Genomic DNA, 24,196 nt, shown 5'->3' with positions numbered 1-24,196 from the left:
ACATGTATAAATAGGATGTGTCAGTGGTGTCATTGTTCGCGTTGTCGCGCAGATGATTGATAGCCACTATCACAAGAGTAAAGGCCCTATCCCATTCTCCCTGGTTACCGGGGGTTGCTATTGATTTAGAATCATAATGACTGTACAGCCATCTTTAATTTATTAGCTTGGCTGATATGAATATTTGATGTTCCCACGGGGATATTTCAGCGCCTAAGATGGAGAACGGCAGGATGGAACATAGACAGGTGTAGATATCAGTTTGCAGAAGCGAGCCGACAATCTTTTGATCTTGAGATGAAATAAAAACGAAACGGTCTCAGGCAAAGTCATAATGCATCATTCTTTATTGACTAGTTGGAAAAACATAACATGAAAATAAATGTTTAGATTAGTTGGTCCCTCAAGGCTCAGTAGATCTAGAACAAAGAGATCCAGGTATATAAACAAACGTTCTCTTTTTTTTTTGACTGAGCAATCAGTCAAGCAAGTTTTTGTTTTGTTTTTCTACAAGGAAATGTGCACATTAATATATGTTTCCTTTTTCATCGAAATATACCCAGCAATAGAAATAATTAATTTTGTCCATGAAAATCTTATCAAGTCAGCAAAGCATAACTTCTAAAATAACAGACTCCGCTAAAATACTTAGTCTATTTCTTTTCATTCTCGGATTCACACAAAAAATATCTATGATTTGGTGCTTCATTTTGGATCTGCTAAACAATAATTTGTCATCACATGCAAATCTATACAGTAATTCATCAACCGACAGGCTATTTGATTGTGCACATATCTCCCAAAGGTCCCAACTATGTCAAATCCAAGACATAGACTATTCTAGTGCCTGAAATGGGACATCATTGTGCTTATATACAACTCAACTTCATCCTTTGTACAGATTTAGCTGTCCCTGACATGTTACGGATTACAGTTAATCAAAACCAAGGTCTGGATTTGTAACAGATAACCCTTGTGTACGTGTATTTGACAATGCCGCGTAGATGTACCACATTTCAGATTTCCATTTCCAACAGCTTTTTGTTCGTTTTTTCTGTTTATTTTTATTAATAACCTCTGTAAGGTAATTTGGCCTATTCAATTATGTAAGTAAGTGCTCTAGTGAGGATCTCAAACTCGTTCTCTTAAAGGGATAGTTGACCCAAAAATGGAAATTCTGGCATCATTTACCCACATTCATGTTGACCACAAAAGGAGATATTTTGTCCATGTAGTTAAAGTCATTGGAGCCTAAAACAGGTTTATTATACTTAACAGAAACTAAAACTAAAACCATATAAAAAAAACATTGCTAGAAATAAAAAAGTAATAATTTAAATGATTTATTATATTTATAAAATAATAAATTAAATTAAAATTATATATGCACAAAAAAAACCCTATAATCTTAACTATACTAAAATAACACTGATTGGACCCTATTGACTTAAATTGTATGATAATTGTCAGATGAACTATCCCTTTAAATGTTAAACGCACAGGAAGGCACCATATTAATCATGTGAGATGGTCTGTACGTTTCATTTAGCCTGAAACAATCAATAAACAATATCAGCTAGTCTGAAGCTCTCTTTTCTCTGGCATTGTTAATTACTCCATACACATCAGCCATTGTTCGCCTAGATAATGAAAGCTTTTTATTTCTGGATAGGGTACTTCAGCTGCAGCCTAAATAGCACATGTAGACTTTAGTGTACTACTCGACAGCTCTAACAATCGCCCTAAAAGGGCACACAACAACATTGTGAGCCTTCATAGACAAAGACTACAGATGCTACACAAGCTTTGCTTCATTACATCAAGAGTCTACACTGTATGTCGCCAAAGGGCTCACATTTCACAATGATAGACTTTCTAACACATCACAACTGAGAATCCGCTGAAGACAACCTTTTGTTTGCATTCTTACTAGAAGATCAAACCCAGAATGATCAATACAACGCAACCCATACTGTGAGCTCAACCCAAGAGCCGACGCTGACAGATGGAAATACTAGCATAGTGGACAGTTCGGATTAATGTGAATGGTGGCATTTGTACCGAGATACAACAATGGCTTATGCTGGGCAGTGGGATTTGCTCTAATTGACTCTAAATGATGGTTTTGTCCAGGCCACATCTTAACGTAAATGTACTGCTCATGAACACACAGAGCTCATGCAAGAAAAGGCATGCCCTTCTCTCAATGAAATTCATTCAAATGTCTCAGGCTTGATTCAAACCCTTAGAGAGGCAAATCTGTGATCCTTATTTTACAGGACTGTTTGTTGCTTACAGTGTTTTCATGTTTGATCTTGGTATTACCTGACAACAATTTGGCACTAAAATTGTTCACTCTACTACTCATTCTCACAGATATGATAACCGATACAGAACAAATGATACAATTAAAAGATGAAAAGCACAATAATTATAATAAGTCAATGGTCATAAAATTACAGTATCTCACAAAGAGGCATTTTTAGCCAATCAGGACTTCAACGGGGGGTGGGGGGCGGGTGAACGCTATTAAATGACAGGAACAATTAATAGTGGGTTGCGAATGTGTCAGTGTAATTTACCCCAAATTACAAACACTGGGAAAGAGTTTGCTTAGGAATTGGACCAATGCCATGGTGTTTCAGATTACCGTAATCAATGATTTTTTCTGAAATTTTAAGTCAGACAGCAAGTTTAGCTACACAACAAAAACCCAGACGCTAATAATAAATAGCATTTAGTGTTTCATTTCATCACAACGTCCGAAAGCAAAACATACACCAAATAGAGGGCTATCTTGTACTTTCAAAATAAAAAAAATGATAATAATATTCTTAATTTGGGTCATGAACAGACATCCAGATAGGCAGCATTGCAATAAAATTCATGCACTTACAAATATAATCAATATTTAATCTAATAGCACCCAAATTCACAGTGGATTACCTAGTGCAGAGAAAATATTGGCTTTTGAAGTCAACGCGTAGCTAAATGGAGAGCTTTAATAACCGAAGTTGACATTTCATTTGTTTAAGACTTGGTCCACTGAGCAACATGAGGTATGCGCCTTAACTACATTTAAATGGGCATGGAAGAAATGCCTCTACACCATTGGTCTAGGACATAATGACAATGATTTCAACTTCATTTAAATGACCAAAGTAAACCTGTTCCAGATCAGAGCGAATGTCGATCAAAACTTTGGACCTGTAGTTGCTGCGAAGTGTTCTTGTACGAGGAGATGAAGGGAGCCACATGCTACACTGGACTGTGATCGGGCGATGTGTAGGTCATAGTCACTGCGCTACACTCGGACGGTTCCCTGGTCCTGCGGAGATCCGAGTACAGCCGCTCTTCGAGGGTAGCCGCTAGCTTGTCACTCAGCTCTTCTGTGATTGTCTGTGGGCCGTAGCTTGTACATTTGTGCGTACATTCATCAGGAGGCTCAGGGGGTGGCAGTGCTAGCCTAGAGTTCTCCCGGTCCACCGATTGCTCTCCAGCAATGTCAATTGTTGGAAGAGGCTGTGATGCCTCAAGGACTTCCTTTTCGTCGATGGTTCCACGGCTTTCAGTGCTGGAAGATATTCTTATGTTGTCCGGAGCAGTATCCTGATCTGCCTTGGGTGTCTCGGGAGTACTGGTTGCACCTTCGCTGCTCTCTTCATCAGGTGCGCTAATGATTCGTGGGAGCGTGCTGTGGTAGCTAGTCTCTAAAGGATAGTTGACAGTTTCGCCACGTCGGAGCGGAGAGCGGTACCGGTCAAAAGAGGTTTGGAAGCGCTGGCCGGGGTCGCTGTATTGTTTGGAGCGCTGCCACTGCTTGCGCAGGTGCACGCGAGAACGATGCTTGGAGCGCAGCGGGGACTCCTGCTGATCGAACTGTGGGTCGTGCCGCAAATACTCGTTGAAAAGCGCGTCGGTTTTCTCGTCGATGCTGTAGTCGCGGCGGGAAAGGGCGGGGGGATGAGGTTGATCATTCCGTTGAGTGAACATCTGGCCGTAAGGGGACCACAGAATGGTGCTCTTGTCCGTTTCCACTCCGTCCACACCGCCACTGGCACCTGCTGGTTCCTCTTCGAGTTCTTCTTCAAAGATCTCCGTGTCGAAGCTCTCGCACACGGTCCCTTTGCGGTCGGAACTGAAGAAGTGCCTGCGCTCCACGGCGGAGCCGTCTTTACTGCTACTGCTGCTTCCGAACAGTCGCAGCTCCTCAGGAGCACGCGAAGGTGCTTCTATCGAGGCGTAACCGCTGTCCATCTGGAGGAGCTTGCGGTTTCCTGGCTCCCCGTCACTTCCTCTTTCAGAATCGACGCTATCCTGCTTACGACTTTTCTCCGATCCCTCATCTAGAGGTAAGTCTGCATCCCCCTCTATCTCATCCCCAATATCCTGCGAGGGGAACCTAGGCAGTCCTCCCATCTCGGTCTTACCCCCTATAGAGCACACGCTTTCTGCGTCACTACGGACCGAGTCTTTGTCGTTGTTGCTGCTCTGGTCGGATGAGACATACCGCTCGAGGGAGGCGCGAAGAGTCCAGATATCACGGTACAAGGTCTGAGGTTCTAAGCTCTCCTGATGATAGCCCATTCCAAGACTCTCATCTGGGGGCTCGGAGCTGAGGCCGATCACCCCGGGACCCATCGCTCTGCTGCAGCTCGGCTCCACCATCACCTCCACCTCTAACCTGAAGAACAGAACACATATGAAATCAGACAAGCTCATACGCACATCCGGCACATCGGGAACTTAACTGTCAATTTTGTCCCTGCCCCCTTTTGAGGGAAACAAACTAGACTCCCCATAGACTTCAATACAAAATAACGGCAAAAACCAACGTCCGTACACAGCCGATAGCCGTAAATAACTTAAGAAATCATTTATATAAAACATGTCAAGTAATTATATGTCCACCCTGCCTGCCATAGAGCGTGAACTTGCCCAGGCTACCTGCCATCATCATCATAAATTCATAATATATATATTAAGTTTTTTTTTACTTTAAAAAACGAAATAAATCATTCAGGGGCTTACCTGGTGACTCGATTAGGTACAAGTAAATGTCCGGGTAAGACACCTCTGGCCACTGGGTGGGGTTGTTACCCCAATTTGACGCTGGGAGTCAATTGTTACCCCAATTTTGACATGTTAAAAGGGACATGTTTTTAAATTGACCAAATTAAGTTTGTGTATGTATCTTTCACGCTCTGTGGCAGGCAGGGTGGACTTGACAAGTTTCATATAAGTGATGAAGTTATTTACGCCTGTCGGCTGTGTACGGACGTTGGTTTTTGCTGTTATTTTGTATTGAAGTCTATGGGGATTCTACTTTGTTTTCCCCCAAAAGTGGGCGTGAACCTATTCAGAGACATTCTATGACGCAGCGCCGGTTGTGCGTATAGTCCTACATAGAGTCAGTATTTATTTTTAAAATGCCACAATGTAGCACAGCATGATTCTTATCAGTGTGCATCTGTCAAATAAGCTTTCCATTAAAACCCTGAGCCCAGATTCAGACACAACTTTTAATTTGATGTAAATATACTGTATTTTTTTAATAATTTTATTATTCATATAAAATGGCAATGCTCCAAAAACAGCAAATAAATAAAAACAAATATTTTTTTTAATTTCTTAAAAAAGAAATTACTGACAGTAAAGTTTTGAACAGTTAAGTATATCAAATATATTTTGTTTAATTATTTTTCCTTTCTTTTAAAGCCCAGATTCAGAGATGTTAAAACAGATGCCCCCATGAACGCACAGATGGTTGTGACTCACTCTGTGATGGTTCATTCGAGGAGACCAATGCACAGCAACAGATTCAAGAAAGTCAGTTGTAATAGGCAAGCAAATATAAACAAATATACTCATGGAACAAAACAATGCTTATATTGACCATCCTGGACAATTTTGCAAAACATATGCAAACCAATCGCTACAAATACCAAAAAAAGTACACCTGTGGAATTAACCCACACTCAAGGAAAACAACTTCCATATTCTCAAGCAAAGCTTTTTGCACTGTAAGCTGATGATGCCATGATAAGGCAGTGCGATCAGCGAGCTGAGATCAGTCCAGCATGGAATGGGGTCTGCTTTATGAGTGGCGTGGCAGATGGTTGCTATAGCGAATGCATGGGCGAGGCAATTAAAGATACCTGCCGAGGGAGGGTGGGGGTGTGGAAGGGGGGGAAAGAAGGCGTGGACTGGCCCGGGTGGGGCAGTAGGTAACATCCTTGGTGCGAGCGATGTATTGTATGAGGTCGATGTGATGGGCGTCATGCTCCTCTTGGTCCATGCTCTCGCTGGCTGCACGCTGCCGCTGGAACTGCCTCCGTTTGGGGGAGCCTTTGGGGACGACATGAATTTTGCGTCAACGGTTTCACAAAGCAAGTTTAAAGGCTAAAATGAAATCAAAATCAACACATTCCAGGTTTTATTGTCAATGATTAGTTAATCCACCAATGGCCAATGGTCACCAACAAAATTCAGTGATTCTGTGTTTCCCAAAACCATAGTTCCAACAAACATTCGCAAACATCAAAGTTACATGGTTGGAACTATTAGGCAAATATCGTCACAAGTTTTTTGTAATCTCTAATTAAAATGCAATAATTTGCTTTAATTACTCACCCTCATGTCATTCCAAACCTGAAAGACAGATCCAAATGAAGACCTTCTGAGAGATTGCCGTCCCTCCACTGAAAGCTACGGAGACACTTTGACGCTTCAAAAAGTTCATAAAGAGGTCGTAAAACTAATTCATATGAATCGAGCGGTTTAGTCCAGATTTTATGAATTACGAATAAATGCCTAAATTCAATCTGTTGAACATATAAAGTGATCGTGTCTCTTCCGAAAATTTTGGACTAAACCGCTCAATTCATATTGATTAGTTTTAACTTTTTGAAGCGTCAAAGTGGTAGTTGTGTAGACTGTCAATGGAGGCACAGAAAGCTCTCAGATTTCATCAAAAACATCTTAATTTGTGTTCAGAAGATGAAAGAAAGTCTTACGGGTTTGGAATGACATGAGTTTTGAAAATGAATGACTTCTGCTCTGAGATAGTAAAAAAGTTATGCGGGCTATTGGATAAGGAAGTTAACCAACAGTAAACTGTTTATTTAGGAATTGTTTTAGCAAACTTGCATTTGGTCTGGCTCCATCTTGGTATAGACCTTATTCAGAGGAGCGCCATGACAGGTATGAAAGTGAGGCTGTGAGGGATAGACTTACCGTGTTTCCAATGGCATCCGCTGTAAAAAGCTGAATAAAGCGGCTAGATTACTTACAATTTTCCACAGCTTACATTGTCGGGAGTTTTTTGTCAACTGACATTTCTTGGAAAGATATTTTCCAGTGTTTCATGAGCAGAACAATCCGAAAACACATTAAATAACAATACATCCCACTGAAGAGATGCAAGTCTATCCCTCACAGCCTCGCTTTCATTCTCATAAAAAAATCAAAGATGGCGCTGCCGTGAATAAGGCGTATATAACATGAATTGTCTATAAACTGTTTTTAATTATACATTAATTTATAATTAATTTCAATTTAATTTAAATTTTAATGTAATTTTTATTTTTAAAATAATTTAATACTTAATACTAACCCTGCCTCTAATTGTTTTTTATGTGTATTCTAAATATAGTACATTAGTTGTAATGCGTTCAAAAAACATAATTAACATATTGACAATATGATATCTTATTAGTTAACCAGGGCACTCTATAATTGAAATCCATTCTATTAGAGCATTGCTTTAATCAGGAGGACCTTATTGTTCCACAGAATAAAATAAATTGATCGTTTGAAATGCCCTTTTTTTTTTGCCATATCTCCTTTAAAAAAAAAAGTTTGGAATGGAAGAGCCCTGCGTCAACCGGCCATCTGTTTGAGAGTGAGTCTTGGCACTCAAATACAGCAGCTCCGTCTTGGCTGAGCGAATATTCTATAGTCTGCTACACACTGTGTGTGTTTGTGTGTGTGTGTTCAGTAGACTATAGATTACTATCGAAAATAAAGCCGACCTGTTTCTCTGCTCCACGCTACATGAAGGCACTAAAACTCTATTAAGGTCTTCAATCATTTTCCAAGGTAATACACAATGCAGGGGCTAAATGAAAAGCACAGAAACATTCAATATTGCTTTGCATCTAAGCCCTGTGGATAGGAAACTGATCGCTTCACAGGTTCATAACACTGTCTGTACTTTCCACAGCAGTGTTTTTTCACTTCCTTTCATGCTGACAGACCCGAGAGGATAAACTGAAAGATTTTTACAGTAATACTTATATAATCAAACAACAGCATTCTAGTTAATCTATTCATTCATTTTTATTCATTCAGTCTCGTCAGCTACACCATGCGCTTTTCTCATTATTTATATATTAGGCAGAATAATATCACACTTAAAAGATTTTTGACATGTCAAAAAATTGGCAGAGCCCAAAAAGACAAAATTTTAAGATTTGCATTGTCTTAATCACAAATTATTTTTCAGAAAATTAGCCAACTTAAAAAGCTCTTGCTTTCTCAGAATTTTTTTTTTTTTTTGGCAGAATATGGAAAGTTGTGTGTGGAGTGAATCACAATGAAACGTGAGTTGCATTGTGATGCTCCAGAGCAGTGTCATCAAAGATCTGCTGAGAAATATAATAATAAATGCATCTCTACCACAGTGAAGCATGGTAGAAAACACAGTAATTTTTATAATTCTAAAAACACAGTAATTCACACTTTGTAAAACACTAATTCACACTAAGTGCGCTGGATGTGTCACTGACCTCTCATGTCTAGACTTGAAGCTCTTTGGCTGCTGTCAAACTTCCATTTCTTGATCTTGAAATAGGGACTTGCTCCCTCAAGGCTGGCGTGTCGGCGGAGCTTGGTGAAGAACTGCAGCATTGGGCCCTGAGGGGCCCCTCCAGATGAGGACAGGGCCGTGGCTGAGGCCGATGCACCCTCTCTACCATTACCCATGATGCCTGTGCTTCTGCCGACTCCTCCTCTGACCTCCATCTGTTTTTGTTCGCAAGATTACATTATAGCAATATATTAACGATAAGAGATTAATTATCGGCATTGTTTGGTTTTTTTTTTTTTGCGGGACTTTTATTTTGAAATCACTGAGAACGTCAATGCCTGAAGGCCAATTTATACTTCTGCGTCGAGGGTATGCCGTAGTGTACGGCGTAGGCTACGCACCAAGGCGACGCCGTCGTGAGCATTTATACTTCTGCGTTCAGGTCTTGGTTGCTCTGCAGTACTGCTCCGAAACACTAGTTGGCGGCGGAGGGTTTTAATGTTCCACTGTGTTTAGATTCCTCGCGGCTAGGCTACTACAATCAATGGCGACTGAAAGAAAGCGGATCATGTTGGAGTTGGAGCTTATTGAGGTGGAAAAACAGTTAATTTTAGTGAAATTACTAAAACTAAAAGGCAGAAACGAGAGAAGACGTCGGAGGAGATGGTACGTGCAGAAATGCGTGAGATGGTACGTGCGGAAATGCGTAGGAGGAAATGCGATGGTACCAAGCCGAACAATCACAGATCTTGCGGCCCTCGTCGTCGTGACATGTAGTTAAATTTTTGAGGAGGTGCGCGTCAGGCTACGACGAAAGGTACGCGGTATGGTACATGTCTATGCGTACGCTACGCCGTACCTACTGCGCGCACCCTACGCAGAAGTATAAATTGGCCTTGAGTGTCCAAATCTCACATGAACGTCACATGAACAAACAGGAAAACGGGTCTGGTTGCCGGAGAACGTACGGCAGTAAGAACTGAAGCATTATCTATGGACTTTCAAGGTAATCAGCTAACCTAGCTAAAAAATTTTATTGTTGGTGTTTTATCCTATTTAAAGCTACACTGTGTAACTCTTTTAGTTTATTCTTAGCTAAAAACACTTAGTTCTTTCAAAAATATATGTGCTCGTTCATGTACATGTACTTTATTCAAGTAATAAAGTATTCTCGTGAGTGTATAATATGCCATACGGGTAAGGGGTTCTAATGTCGGTCGCCATGTTGTCCCTCCATCTTGAAAGTACATTAGCCAAAGAGGGACATACCCGTCAATTCAAGCTTTCGCCTTTCGCGTTTACGTTTGAGTTAACACTCATGGACGAGGTCGAACTGGAAGCCATGTTAATCTTGGACTACATTGGCCACCGTAGGAGTTAAAACGAAATCGAAATTGAGAGGAATCGAAACTAATATTCACTGGATGGTCATATACCTTTTCACCACTAGATGGGGGTAAAAATCACACAGTGTAGCTTTAAATATCTGAATGTTAGAAGAAGATAAAAACCTTTTAGATATCAGTCTGCATATGCGATGGACACGTGGTTAAGCATTTGTTTTTCTTATCTTAATGAGAATTCATATTTACTAGTTTAATATCGGCAGTCCTCTCTAAAATATCGGTTGCGCACTAATTATTATGCGTCGGCGGGTGAGTGTATTAGTGTGTGTGACTCACTAGACATGGACTGGAGGGCTCAGGACCGGCCGCCGCAATGCTCTCACAGAACGTTGTGTGTACAGTGGAGTTGAGAGCGTCGCCAGGAAGGGCAGAGCTGGGACTGAGACTTCGGCTGATCAGGGCAGTCTGTGGCAGTGAACATACTGGTGGCTGTACATGGGACAAACACAATGCACGTTATTGCTTATGGCCGTAATGAGAAACAAACCTAAACAAACAAAATCATGCAGTCATTCGAAACTTATTCGGAAAAAATTTTTATCAAAAGCTTCAGACTGAATAACTTAATTGGAGCAGCATTCTAACATCATATACTAAGCAGGTACGATGAAACTTGATTTGAAACCAATGAGATTAGACTGTGGGTTTTTGTAACGACAATGAAACCAATTTTTTAAATGCGACAGCCGATCAGATCATATTTGATGCTTCTTATACAGAATTTTGGACAAATGAGATTTGACTGTGTTTAATGACGATGAAACCACATTTTAAAATGCGACAGCCAATCATATCATAATCATATTTGATGTTGTTTATACAGATGTACAAGGCCGAGGCCCGTGAGAGAGCGGCGCGAGGGCGGTATCGTGATTACTGATGAGCGACAGAATTTTGGACCAATGAGATTTGACTGTGGGAGGGGCTTCCTTGTGGAATGACAATGAAACCAATTTTTTAAATGTGACAGCCAATCAGATTATATTTGAGGTTTCTAATATAGAATTTGGGACCATTGAGATTTGACTTCTGGGAAGGGCTTCCTTGACGAATGGCTAGGGATGGGCAACGATTAATCGCATCCAAAATAAAAGTTTGTGTTTACATGATATATGTGTGTGTAGTGTGTATAATTAATATGTATATATAAATACCCACACATGCATGTATATGTATATATTATATATATATTTATTCACAATTAATATTATATATAAATATTTGATATATTAATAACATATTTTTTTAAATATATACATGCATGTGTGGGTTTTTATATATACAAATTAATTATACACATATGTAAACACAAACTTTTATTTTGGATGCGATTAATCGTTGCCCATCCCTATTCGCAATATCAAACTACCATACACTCTTACTATTTTTGTAGAACATATTGTGCAAATACTGTGTACTATATGCAAATTCCCTATATGCATGCCATGCATTAATGAAATAACTTTTGCTAAAATTAGTTAAATACAACAGAGTACACTTTGCAGTGTACTGTATCCCACAATACACATTCTGAATTACATTTTTCCAGCATGATGAATAAAACATCTACTATTCTGTATATATAGTACCTTTTTGAAAAGGTACCGCCCCAGTGACAGCTTAAAAGGTACAAAAGCTGTCACTGGGGCGGTACCTTTTCAAAAGGTACACTTTTGTACCTAAAGGGTGCATATTGGTACCTTCATGGTACATATTTGTACAATTATGGTACCAATATGCACCCTTTAGGTACAAAAGTGTACCTTTTTGAAAAGGTACCGCCCCAGTGACAGCTTTTGTACCTTTTTTTCTGACAGTGTATAGACTGCCATTCTTACACAAGTTGAGATAAAATTCCAAAATATCTGTAATTTATATGAACTCTTTATATGTACTCTAGTGTCGTTAAACGTTTGGAGTCAATAATATTTTTTAAATGTGTTTAAAAGAAGCTGGAGCTGCTATACAGGGAGACAGTAGGGATACAGTAGGATTTATTGTATATGAAGAGTTCAGATGCAAAAGCCTCTAAATGCCATTTGAAATTTTCTTCTTTAATGATGATTTTTATCAAACTTGTATATTTAAGTTCAGTAATTTCACTTAAATGCCAATGATAATTACCTATTAATTGTTATTTAAGTGAAATTACTGAACATAAATATACAAGTTTGATAAAAATCATCATTAAAAAAGAAAATTTCAAATGGCATTTAGAGGCTTTTGCATCTGAACTCTTCATATATAATGCCGCTTCATCATGATGTGAGTGACTAAGGTAAAGTAGGAGTAAAAGCTAACATGTTAAAACATCAGTGACCTCAATATCTAGATAAATCAATTGCTCCACATTGTAAACGTCTCCATACACACCATATCACTTGACAAACTGATAATCCATCATGACCTCAATGATTTAAACTGACATCATCATACTCTCCTATTAGCAGAGCAATGTGACTGTCACCTGGAAAATTGAGAGGCTGGATTTAGCGACGGGGCGCGTTGTCATGGCAATACTGTTCTCTGATGACTCACACTCGTGGATGGTGAGTATCTGGAGGGCGGGTGGAGGGAAGTGGAGGTGGGTGAGCCGCGCGTTCTTCAAGTGATGGAAGTCGCCCTCCGTAAGCGTGTACCTGAGGGGAGATGGAAAAAGGACACACACTGTTAGTATTTATCACTTCATTATAGATTTGCTTCACAAATATGAAAATGAAAATGTCTTTTAGATACATTTATGCATAGTTCCGGTTAGATCAATAATTTTATTGTATTAAAAGAATGATATAAAAATAATAATTTATAAAATATTTAATTATATAAATATCTCTGTGTGTTCATAAACACCTATTCCTTAAAAAAAACAAAAGTGAAATATGACAAATGACAGTATGCATAAATTCAGTCTTTATTTGTGAGGTCACATAAATGTATGCATAAGTATTAAAGAATTAAATGTCACACATACACACACGCACACACACACACATATATATATATATATATATATATAAACCTAATTTTTAATATAAAAATATTTTAATACTTAAAAATTCTTCAAATAAAATTTAAACAATTAAAATTAAATTAACATTTTAAAATAACATTTAATACTTATGCATTCATTTTTATGAAATTACAAATAAATTCCAGACTATTTGAAAAATGTGTAACAAATTACATGTCAGGTGAGGTGATTCAATTTTTTTTTTAACAAAATATACACTTTTCCTTCAACATTCTCATTCATTTTTTAACCCCAAATCTTGATAAATGGAAAATGCTCATGTTTTTCATCAAGCACATCTCAAGCACAGATGTAAATGTAAAACATAAAGGAATAATGAAAGCTGCGGTCTGCTGCGGCAGTAAGCGCTGTGAATAGGAGCTGCTCTGTGTGTCTAGAGTGGGCGGCATGAGTGAGTGGGCGGCTGACCTTCGACCTTTCTCCTGTGTTTTTTTGCTATGATCGAAGAGTGCTGCTTCGTTGAAGGAGACCCGGCGGCCGGTTGTGCCCGTGGAAAGGAAACGCTCTGTCTCCATGTCGTGGGAGCTGGCTGCCGACAGGCAGTCTGACTCATCAATGCGAATCGTAATCTCTGTGCGGGGAGAGACGGATTAGACCAGGGGACGTATTTTTATTCACATAATGCCCTCAGTTGATGTATGCGAGACTGCATAAATGTTGCTTTGACTTGACCTTGACATTTTACCTGAAGCATGTACTGTATGTAAATACATATGAAAAATGCATTAACTTCGGAGGCCGACATATTATATAAACATTAACTTTATTTGATATGAAGTTCTTACCATGCACTTGCTGGGCCTCCTCAATATATGTGGTGTTACTTTTCTCGGTGTCATCGCTAGCCCTGAGGCAAACAATGAACCTTCAATGCAAACATGTAATGAGTCAAATTCAAACTTATGTAAATCTCATTTATAGCATGCATAAGTGGGTCATTCTCAAAATATGGTGCAAACATGTTCGGTTTGATTCTATTTGATTTTATTGCTTTGCATTATTTTATTTTGCATTGAAAACCCTTTAATATTATATTAAATTGTATTATATTATACGTTATATCACAAAGTTGGTATTAAATAATATAAAACGTTTTTATAGGGCTGTCAAACGATTAATCGCGATTAATCACATGCAAAATAAAATTTGTGTTTACATAATATATGTGGGTGCACTGTGTATTATTATATATATATATAAATACACACACATGCTTGTACATATTTAAGAAATATTTCCATGTATATACTGTATATAGATTTATATATAATGTATATTATATTTTATAAATAAATAATATTTTTTTCTTAAATATACATGCATTTGTGTGCATTTATATATATACAAAATAATTATACACAGTGCACCCACATATATTATGTAAACACAAACTTTTATTTTGGATGCGATTAATCGCAATTAATCGTTTGACAGCCCTAGTTTTTTATTATTATATTATATTGTAAAGTAAATTATAATATATTTACTTTAACACTAATGTTTATATTTTGTTTTATTGGTTTTGTCAAAGTGGAGATTCCCTAACCAGATTGAAAAGTTAATAATTTATAAATTGTGTTTAATTAAAAATGAAATTGACAGTTAATACTCAAAAATCAAATTAAAGTGGCTTTTGTGTTAGTTTAACCCCTGAAAAATGTTAAAACTTAAATACACATTTAAAATGTACAGTCTTTTTCTTCCAAAAAACAGAGTGAAAATACTGATGATGTCATCATGCCCAGATTTTAATCAAACCCTGGAGTGAATATGTCCACCAGATGATGTCATTTAAAACCAATTGAGATGTCCTGCCCAAATACGAATACATGATGGGGTCTTTAAATGAGGTTTTGCGATATTTTGAGAACGTCCCGATTGTGAACAATTAAGAAATAAATAACTCATAACACATTCATCAAACTAAATGCCATATTATAGGGAAAATAACAACACCGGCTTTATTACGACAATATACGCTTTGATTCGCCATAAGGCACTGTGGGTAATGAGAAACTGGAAATGAGTTTCCAGTCCTCTAACCACAGTGCACGGTTCCACACTGCGAGAGTGTGTGTGTGTGTATTAGTGGGTGTTGGCTAGAGTGCACTCTCTCCCGCACCAGGAGTGATTTATCGTGGCTGATGGCTGCTATGAGATCTCATTATACTCGTCATTTGTGTGAGCCTGCACTCCTCCAGGCTGCCTGGAGAGCAGACAGACTCTACACCTCTCAGCAGTCACTGACAAATACACCCAGGCTGTGACCAATGTGCACTGAAAACATTTTCGGGAGTGAGCGTCCTTGGCTTCACGGGAGGATCTGTTTATTCCAGTTGAATCTCCGCGTTTGATGTATAATTTAGCGTCAAACATAATCATGTGCATCGGCTGTCAGAATTGTAACATAGGCAGCAACATGCAATGATTCAATCTAATGTATATTCATAATGAAAGCATTTTCATTTAATCTAGGCTATTTTATGTATAAGCTGTCATTTTATTGGATCCTTTTGTTATACATTTTGCAACCGTTTTAAGAGTTTTAAATAAAAAATGGATCTGTGTACATTTTACACAATCCAGATGGGCTGCTCTGAAAAAAAAAGTATAGAAATATCACTGAGATTTAAAAAAAATAAATAAATAAACAAAGTGTACATTTACTGTACCAGTCAGTGTTGTTATTGCTAATTTAAACCATTTTGAGGTAAGTAAAAAAAAAAAAATTAGATTTTGCCTTGGCAGCTAACTGAAAGTGCCAAAATTACTAAAACAGAAATAAAAATGAATTAAATCTAAATAAGATTTTTTTTTTAATTGACAAAAACACATTAAAAAAGAGCTAAAAAAAATGAAAGTATACAAATAAAAGCTAATTCAATATGATTAAAATAAAATAACATTATTTTAAAATTAAAATAAAATATTCTAAATGAATTCAAATATATAAAACTTTAATAGAATATAGATAATACTAAATTGTCATACTACAAACTAAAATACTACACATGTGAAGGTCATTTATTAATCAGTTGCAGTTGCACCACATGACATTTTTCCGGGAGAAGAGAAAAACGGGGAAATGTTAGGTTGAATATTATTGAAGTTACCAATCCTAAAATCTGATTGGATGACAGAAATGTTCATCCAGAAGTATATTGATTTAGGGACGTGTTGACTGCACTGTAAAAAAAAAAAAATATTGTTGGTTTAACTTAAAAAACGAAGTAACCTGCTTGCCTTAAACTTTTAAGTTCATCGAAATGGAAAAATTGAGTTAATACAATGTAGGAGATTGATTTAACCAGAAGATCGAAATATTATATTATCTGAACTACATAAATGATTTAAGTTGATTTGACAAAAGAAAAAATGTTGAGGAAAATAATTTGTTTACAGTGTGGATTGGTCTTACCACGCATGGCGTCTGTCCCCTTCACAACATCGACGACAGACAATCAGAAGGACAGAGAGCAGGACCACTGTCCCCCCGACAAAAATGGACAAGAGGACCAGCAGGAGGACATAGCCATTCTGTGTCCCTGACGACAACGGGACGTCCTAGGTAAACACCAGCGAAAGAAACAAACCAGTCAAAGATGAAATTCCTTCTCAGAGTAAAACCGCATGACTTGAATTTTCACAGTTTCTCCAATTACGTTGTCCAACTTTTTCACGTCTCATAACCTAGAAAATGGTTAAAAATGGTTTACTGACACATAAACCAGAGACATGTTTGGCATTGAAGACATTTTAATAATCTAAAGGACATTTTTCTACTATAAAGAACCTTTTGTCCAAATGGAAAGTTCGATGAAGGTCCTTCATTAAACCATATGCCAATAAAGAACCTTTATTTTATGGCGATTACATAAGGCGCAGTTTCTGGAGGAGAGGACCTTCAGGTGTGGAGGCTTCTGTGCCTGAGTTGAGATGTTAAGTACAGTGTTTACCAAAGACGAGTTTAGATAGATCTAGAGGTGAAGGACTGAGACAAGAACGGAAGAGACGGTCGGTTTCCTTGTCAAAGACAGCACCTTTCAACCTCCCGCCTGCTTAATTGTCATCTTCGTTCACGTAGGACGCTCATGTGAAGAGGTGTTCAATGAAAAGAATGCTAAATAAGAGCATAGGAACAAGGCATGAAGTCTTGGCTCTTTATATGTAACACCTTACAATTACTCTTACATTATTCAGCTTCAATTGGAGGAGCTCAGCATCCTAATTACCCAGAAGACATTGTTCAGTTGAAGATCATGGGAGACTTTATTCAGATCGGGTCTATTGTTTTGTAAATGAAAGCGTTTTGAAGACTGATCTCTCTTTACGTCGGTCGTCAGCAGGCTATTTTTCACCGGGGTGTCCCAACATTAACCCGGATTGGCAAAAGTGAAGGCTGTTCTCAAAGGAGAAACTGGGAAGTCTGTCATGGAGTAGCATTGTTCAAGTTTTAAGAAGAAGTCAGACCGGGTTTTGTACATACCGGTAGTTGTTTGTCGTTCTTTTCTCTTGTTGTTTTCTATTCCCTCCAACAGACACCAATACTTTTATTTATTTTGCTTTTCTTTTAAAATAATTATGCGTCTAGATGGATTGGAATCTAGGATATGCACTAACATTTACATGTAACTTACTGTATGGCATTGCTTTCGTTTCTCTTCACTAGACATTAGAAATTGAAAACATACAATGCAGGTTCTGAATATCTTATCATTGAATGTGAATGGCCTAAATTCTCCTATTAAACGTACCCGTATATTCGAATATTTGCACCGTCAATCGAGTTCCATTTATTTTAAATTGGCATCCTTCTCTAGTTCTTATCTTAGTCGATAGGAAGTTACATCCCAGCAAACACAGAACCTTCCCCTAACGTTCCCGAATGGTCCCATGAGGTTCTTTTTTTGGGAACCAAACAAGAACATTGTGGGAACGTTCCATGTAGGTTATTTTTAGGTTCCATTTTTATAACGTAAGGAGAATGTTCCGGGAACGTGCCCTTAACCTTAAGGGAAAGTTTCCAGGAACGTTCTTGGAAGCCAAAAACTAACATTCCCAGAACCTAAATTTGTTTGCTGGGATATAACTATTGAACTTACTGGGGAATAATGATGAAGGCAGATTTATATTTATATGTTGCAAAATACGTATTGACAGGTTATTGACACTTTTTTTGGAAATAGGCTCATTTTACCACTCCCCCAGAGTTAAACAGATGAGTTTTACCGTTTTCGAATCCATTCAGCCAATTTTCTGATATTTAGAAGAATATCAGGAACCAGAGAGTTTCTGGTCTCATTGACTTCCATAGTATATTTTTTTCCTACTATGGAAGTCACTGAGACCAGAAACTGTCTGGTTACTGATATTCTTCTAAATATCAGAAAATCGGCTGAATGCATTTGAAAACGTTAAAACTCAACTGTTTAACTCTGAGGGAGTTGTAAAATGAGCCGATTTCCAAAAAAAGTGGAGTGTCCCTTTAACACTGGCCTCCATTTACTGCCCGAATGAGGCAGACCGTGCTATTTTTATTCATATTTCCAATACATTGCTTGAGCAATCGTTGCTTGATTGGGTGGTGATTTTAATGCCGTCTTAAATCCTGTTTGGATAAATCTCACCTGGATAAAACAGCTAACCCATCTTCTAAGTTAGTGAATCAATTTATCACTGAACTTAGTATAATCAATCTTTAGATAATTCAAGACACTACGTCTAAATACTTTACTTTTTTTTCGAACAGACAAAAGACTTTCTCTAGGATAGATTACATATTTCTATTACAGATGAATGGGTGGGACTTCACTTGCAGAAACTGAAATCAATATCAGCCATCTTGTTAGGAAGCTAAGCTAACAAGTGCTGTGGAGATAGGAAGTTATGATTATAAAAGATTTCTTTATTGTTTAACATTAAGCAGCTGGTTAATTAGGCTGCTGTCACTTTAAGACCAAAAGCGCAGATAATACAGACAATCATTCGATTACTTCCCCAACTGTTTATGTTCACTTAAGACTGTGTTTAAGTGAAACTCAAGATATTTTAAGATAATTTTTGTGCACATTTGTCTGTTAAAGTGCACGCCAAATCCAAAAGTAGCATGTTGTCCATGATCTTAGATTGAGCGGACAGAAAGGCACCTGGAGAACAGCGTTTCTTTAGTATCGAGCACATCCCACAGGAGGTTGTATATTACGGTAGTCATGTTTAGACTGATTTGGATGTTACGTAGGAAGGGAGACAACGCGTTAAAGGAAAGGAATGCGGCAATCTTGTTTTTCTTTGTTGGAAGCCAATATCAAAAACTAAACTAAAATTATATATTGTAGCCCTAGGCCCATTTTCAGCCCTAGTCATTAAATTATATGTAAAAAGCAAGTGGTCCCCCTGGTGGTTCGGATCATGGTGGTTTGGTTGTTTGGCGGTTTAACGAAATTTGGGCAAACGAAAATAAAACAATTTTTTGTTTTCCGACTAAATCGTTTTAAAGAGCCGAAATCCCTGATCAAAACAGCAATGTTTAGTACGAGTTTCTACCATTCTGACTTTTTCGGCATCTATGTCATGGATAAGCTAAAACAGCTAACGAAAAATTATGCTACTTCACAAGAGTTCCAGAGTAGCAATACGTAAAATTTCGTAAACATTCAGCTAAAATTACGGGGCGGCTGATTGGTGAAGAGCTTAATTTATCACCTGAGAACACGATGCCCTGAACCGAAAACCGAGTTCAACTACCCAAATTGAATTACCGAAATTGAATTACCGAAATGTACCAAATTGAATTATTATTTGTTTTTCGGCTAAATGAAATTTCACATTTTTCGATTTTGATGTTTAGGTAAAAAAAGAATTCAGTGCATTACTAATTGTTGTTCAAAACCTGTATGCCTTTCTTTCTTCCATGGAACAAAAAAGGAGACGTTTTCAAGACCAATTTTGTGAATTGATTCATTGAAAAAATCTGACTCGAAAGTCATTCATTCATAAACCGATTCATTGACAAATCACACTGCTACATCGTTCTGTCCCTCACACCAAGCTTATAGTCTTTACAAAGCCTATTATTCTTTTTATGGTGCTTTTTCACCTTTTTGAAGCTGGACATTCTCATTCCCGAAACATTGTAATTGCATGAAAAAGAGTAGCTAGGACATTCTTCGAAGTAAGTCATCCAGGTTTCGAATGAGTAAATGAATCATATTAGAGTAAACCACTCATTTAAGCCTTACATAAGGTCCAACAAATCCCGGAACATCCTGGAATCAGTTGCTATTCCTGAACAAATCTCTCTATTCTGACCTAATCGAATGATGCTGCTTATGCCGGTAATTGAAGTTCCTGACAGTAACTCTGGGTTCTGATGCTCTATCACATCGTCTGACGGCACGATGGATTCGGTCTGACACAAACGTCTCTCGCAAAGGGCTAATTTGCTTAGATCTTATGGTGGATCCAATTACAAAGGATGCAGAACAGGATATTTTTGATTCGCATGTCTGGAGATAGCTCTGAAAAGGAGAATGAAAGTAAGCAGCACAGGAAGGAGAAGCAGCGCAAGTACTTACGGTGGGGTGTTCTGTTAGGTTCCATATGGCAGACTCATTGCTCATGGTCCAAGCCAGAGAGAGTGTCCCCCCTGCGACATTACAGGAAGTCAGGCAGCTGCTTTGAAGCCGGTTATGGCACTAAAGACTGATTAGAATTCTCTTTTTTAGAAGGAAAATGAAACGAATGCATCCCTGAACTGGCAGTTTCTTTAGAATGATTAGCTTTTAAACAAGAATACAGTTCCCAGTCTCCTTCTTAAACAAATTCATGTATACAAACACATACTTATGCATTCCAATGTCACCCTTTCCATCAAATAACCATTTCTTTTTTTCATCCAGTCTGAGGCCCAGCAGCATATGCTCCCCTTAACACCATTAACACTGCAGATTCAAAGAAACCCTCTCTCACACTCACCTCCCAAGCAGTCCTTGCTTCTTTAATGCAGCGGCGCTGCCTTTTCTCCCATTATCTGAAGGCAGCGTGTGTTTGTGTGCATGAGATGCAGAGATAGCTGTGTGTTTAACGGCTCGGACTGCGAAGGCTTCAGCTTCTACTGCATACTCATCCAGTTTCTGCCCACCTACCTGTTTTCATAGCTTCTCTCTCTCTCTTTCTCCCTCTTGGAGACTTTAGCATTAGGCATTCCTGAGATAATTCAAGTTCATTCTTTTGTGTCTCGGAAGCATAATGCTGCTGTATTGTACTGCGTTATTAGTTATGGTTATTGAAACGAATCAAGAGAGACCCATTTAGTACCATTCAGGGACTATTCTTTCAGATGTCATTGCCAGATTTCACTCTCTTTGGTTGTCACCATTTCTAATGAAACATTTTGCTGTATGATACTGTAAAGAGTGTTTTTACTCGATATGACACCTTTTTAACCTACGTCAATTTGCTTAAAAATTTGGCTTAAATAAAACTACATTAAGCACATTTTAGGTTATTTGAAGAAACATATTTTACAGGTTCTAGTAATTACCTAAGTCTCAACAACTGTGGTTCTTCACTCTTAGTAAAAAAAGGTACAAAAGCTGTCACTAGGGCTGTACCTTTTCAAAAGGTCAACTTTTGTCCATTTTAGGTGCTAATATTTACATTTTAGGTGCTAATGTGTACATTTTAATTGTTAATATGTACATTTTAGATGGTAATATGTACATTTTAAGTGGTAATATGTACATTTTAAGTGGTAATATGTACATTTTAGGTGCTAATATGTATATTTTAAGTGTTAATATGTACATTTTAGGTGCTATTATGTACATTTTAAGTGTTAATATGTACATTTGAGTGCTAACATTTACATTTTAGGTGCTAAATATGTACATTTTAGGTGCTAATGTGTACATTTTAATTGTTAATATGTACATTTTAGGACGTAATATGTACATTTTAGATGGTAATATGTACATTTTAAGTGGTAATATGTACATTTTAGGTGCTAATATGTATATTTTAAGTGTTAATATGTACATTTTAGGTGCTATTATGTACATTTTAAGTGTTAATATGTACATTTGAGTGCTAATATGTACATTTTAGGTGCTAATATGTCCATTTCATGAGCTAATGTGTACATTTTAGGTGCTAATATGTACCACTAAGGTGCCAATATGCAGCCTTGGGGTACCAAAGTGTACCTTTTGAAAAGGTACAGCCCCAGTGAAAGCTTTTGTACCTTTTTTTTTCCCTGAGTGTCATGCCTGGAAGACTCTGCGGTGGTGTAATAAATTCATAAATCTCTACCATAAGCAATTTGTATAGATTATTTGCATTAATTCTTTCATCCAAACTAGAACCTTCATGTATTATCTACATGTACACTAGTATATTACTACTGGTACTTATTTTATTTTTAATTAGTAAGTACAATACCAACAGTTATCTTTCTCATCATCACTGATTAGCCGTTACGTTCTAGGCTACTTATTATACAATAAATATTCCATTGTTCCATTGAACAATGAAAAAAATGCAATTTGTTACAAGTAGCTACTTGCTAAAATTACTTGTTTAACATTTTTCCAAAAGTTTGTGTTGCAGTTTTTTTGTTTGTTTGTTTTTTTACAACTTATGAAGGTCATCCTGGTTTTGCCAGATAAACAACATCATGTCCAAAAACCACCATAACCATACTCTAAACCCATAAGTTATCCCTAAAATCAGAGGGAAATGATAGGTGAATAACTGATGTAGAAGCACCTAACCCTGGTTGCAAACCTAAACTTGCCACAAACTGTATAAACTTGTCCTCAAAATCTGATTGGTTGATGGAATGTTGTTCCAGGATAAAAAAAAAAAAAAAAATATTGATCGAGGAACATGTTGAAATCATAATATTTTTACTCGTACTAGTATATAAATTACAGCTAACTGAGCTATTCTGAGTGGTCATTAAATATCACGTGAAAAAAATAATTGTATTTTTTTCGATTAAAAAAATATTACAAGAAATAACTGTGATCAATTCTTGGCTAACTAAGGCTGGAATAGGTATTGAGATAAGCATTAGGATCGACTGAATATAATTAATTACTAGTCAAATTGATTAGTCAATATTGGAAAACTTCTAGTAAAATAAAAATAGTAATTAGTCTACATGAATAAATGTTCAAACCGCTTGCCATAGTCAACAAACAGGCGATACAAAAACCATATAGATTAATTTAAATCTCAATCCAAACCAGTGATGTCCCTATTATTTCTAATCGATAGCCGTTTAAAATCCAGGATAACCCATGTCTGTTCTCCAAAGCTACTGCTTGAAAATAATCTCCGCATTTTAGACTAACATTACCATAATTCCCCCAAAATAAAGCACGATGTCATTCTAAGACACTGGGCGCTCATCATGGAAACAATAGCAGCGTGAATGACAAGCAAACAAAACTCACCTAACTATAATTCATGTGGTCCATGAGACAAAAAAGCTCGCAAACGATTCCCCGATCTTCTCTTTAATTTGGGGGTTTTAAATCTTTGTGTATTTATGAATGAAGTGTCCCGTTAAACACACCCACTCTCCCATCGCCCAGTGATAGTGTGACGTCAGAGTGAGGTGCAGCGTTACTTGTCACGAGTGTCTCTCACGCCCTCATCTGATGATGTTATGGAAATGAGGTAATCCCCCATTTGAGTCAGTAAAAATCCTCAGTAACGGGCAACCCCATGTCGTCTGGTTTATATATATATATATATATATATATATATATATATATATATATATATATATATATATATATAAATAGCTAGAAGTCATGCATATTTTTCAGCTTTTGTCTGGAAACGTGTTTTTTGTTTTTGTTGTTTTTTGCACTGTCCATATTCAACTGAACTAATAAATCTAGATCGTGTTGAATATAAAAATGCAATATAGAGTAAAAAAAA

The 24,196-nt window shown here is 37.4% G+C and overlaps 1 protein-coding gene across 3 annotated transcripts; it reads right to left on the bottom strand.

Annotated features, from left to right (window-relative positions):
* Positions 1-1,236: 1,236 nt before the first annotated feature.
* On the bottom strand, positions 1,237-23,863 carry cbarpb (CACN subunit beta associated regulatory protein b). Of its 3 annotated transcripts, none has more exons than XM_039681562.2 (10): positions 23,704-23,863; positions 20,821-20,891; positions 16,665-16,810; positions 14,032-14,111; positions 13,655-13,817; positions 12,683-12,854; positions 10,492-10,644; positions 8,790-9,024; positions 6,159-6,348; positions 1,237-4,684 (listed from the first exon to the last, which is right to left on the bottom strand). In XM_039681562.2, the coding sequence occupies exons 2-10, from the start codon at positions 20,863-20,865 to the stop codon at positions 3,259-3,261; spliced, it is 2,610 nt and encodes an 869-aa protein (XP_039537496.2). In that variant the 5' UTR covers positions 20,866-20,891; positions 23,704-23,863; the 3' UTR covers positions 1,237-3,258. The 3 variants fall into 3 exon arrangements, with proteins under 3 accessions (XP_039537496.2, XP_039537498.2, XP_039537497.2); XM_039681564.2 differs by having other exon boundaries at positions 14,032-14,093; XM_039681563.2 differs by lacking the exon at positions 23,704-23,863 and adding an exon at positions 21,221-21,426.
* Positions 23,864-24,196: the final 333 nt, after the last annotated feature.

This window comes from Pimephales promelas, chromosome 2, assembly GCF_988280905.1.
Source record: "Pimephales promelas chromosome 2, fPimPro1.hap1.1, whole genome shotgun sequence".
NCBI classification, from domain to species: Eukaryota; Metazoa; Chordata; class Actinopteri; order Cypriniformes; family Leuciscidae; genus Pimephales; species Pimephales promelas.
This window is presented reverse-complemented; position numbering and strand designations above follow the sequence as displayed.

Coding starts and splice junctions, on each gene's coding strand:
- cbarpb (XM_039681562.2), bottom strand. CDS start 20,865: ATGAGCAATGAGTCTGCCATATGGAACCTAACAGAACACCCCACC. Junction 16,811..20,820: donor ACCTAACAGAACACCCCACC/GTAAGTACTTGC, acceptor GTGTTTACCTAG/GACGTCCCGTTGTCGTCAGG. Junction 13,818..14,031: donor GGAGGCCCAGCAAGTGCATG/GTAAGAACTTCA, acceptor CTCCCCGCACAG/AGATTACGATTCGCATTGAT.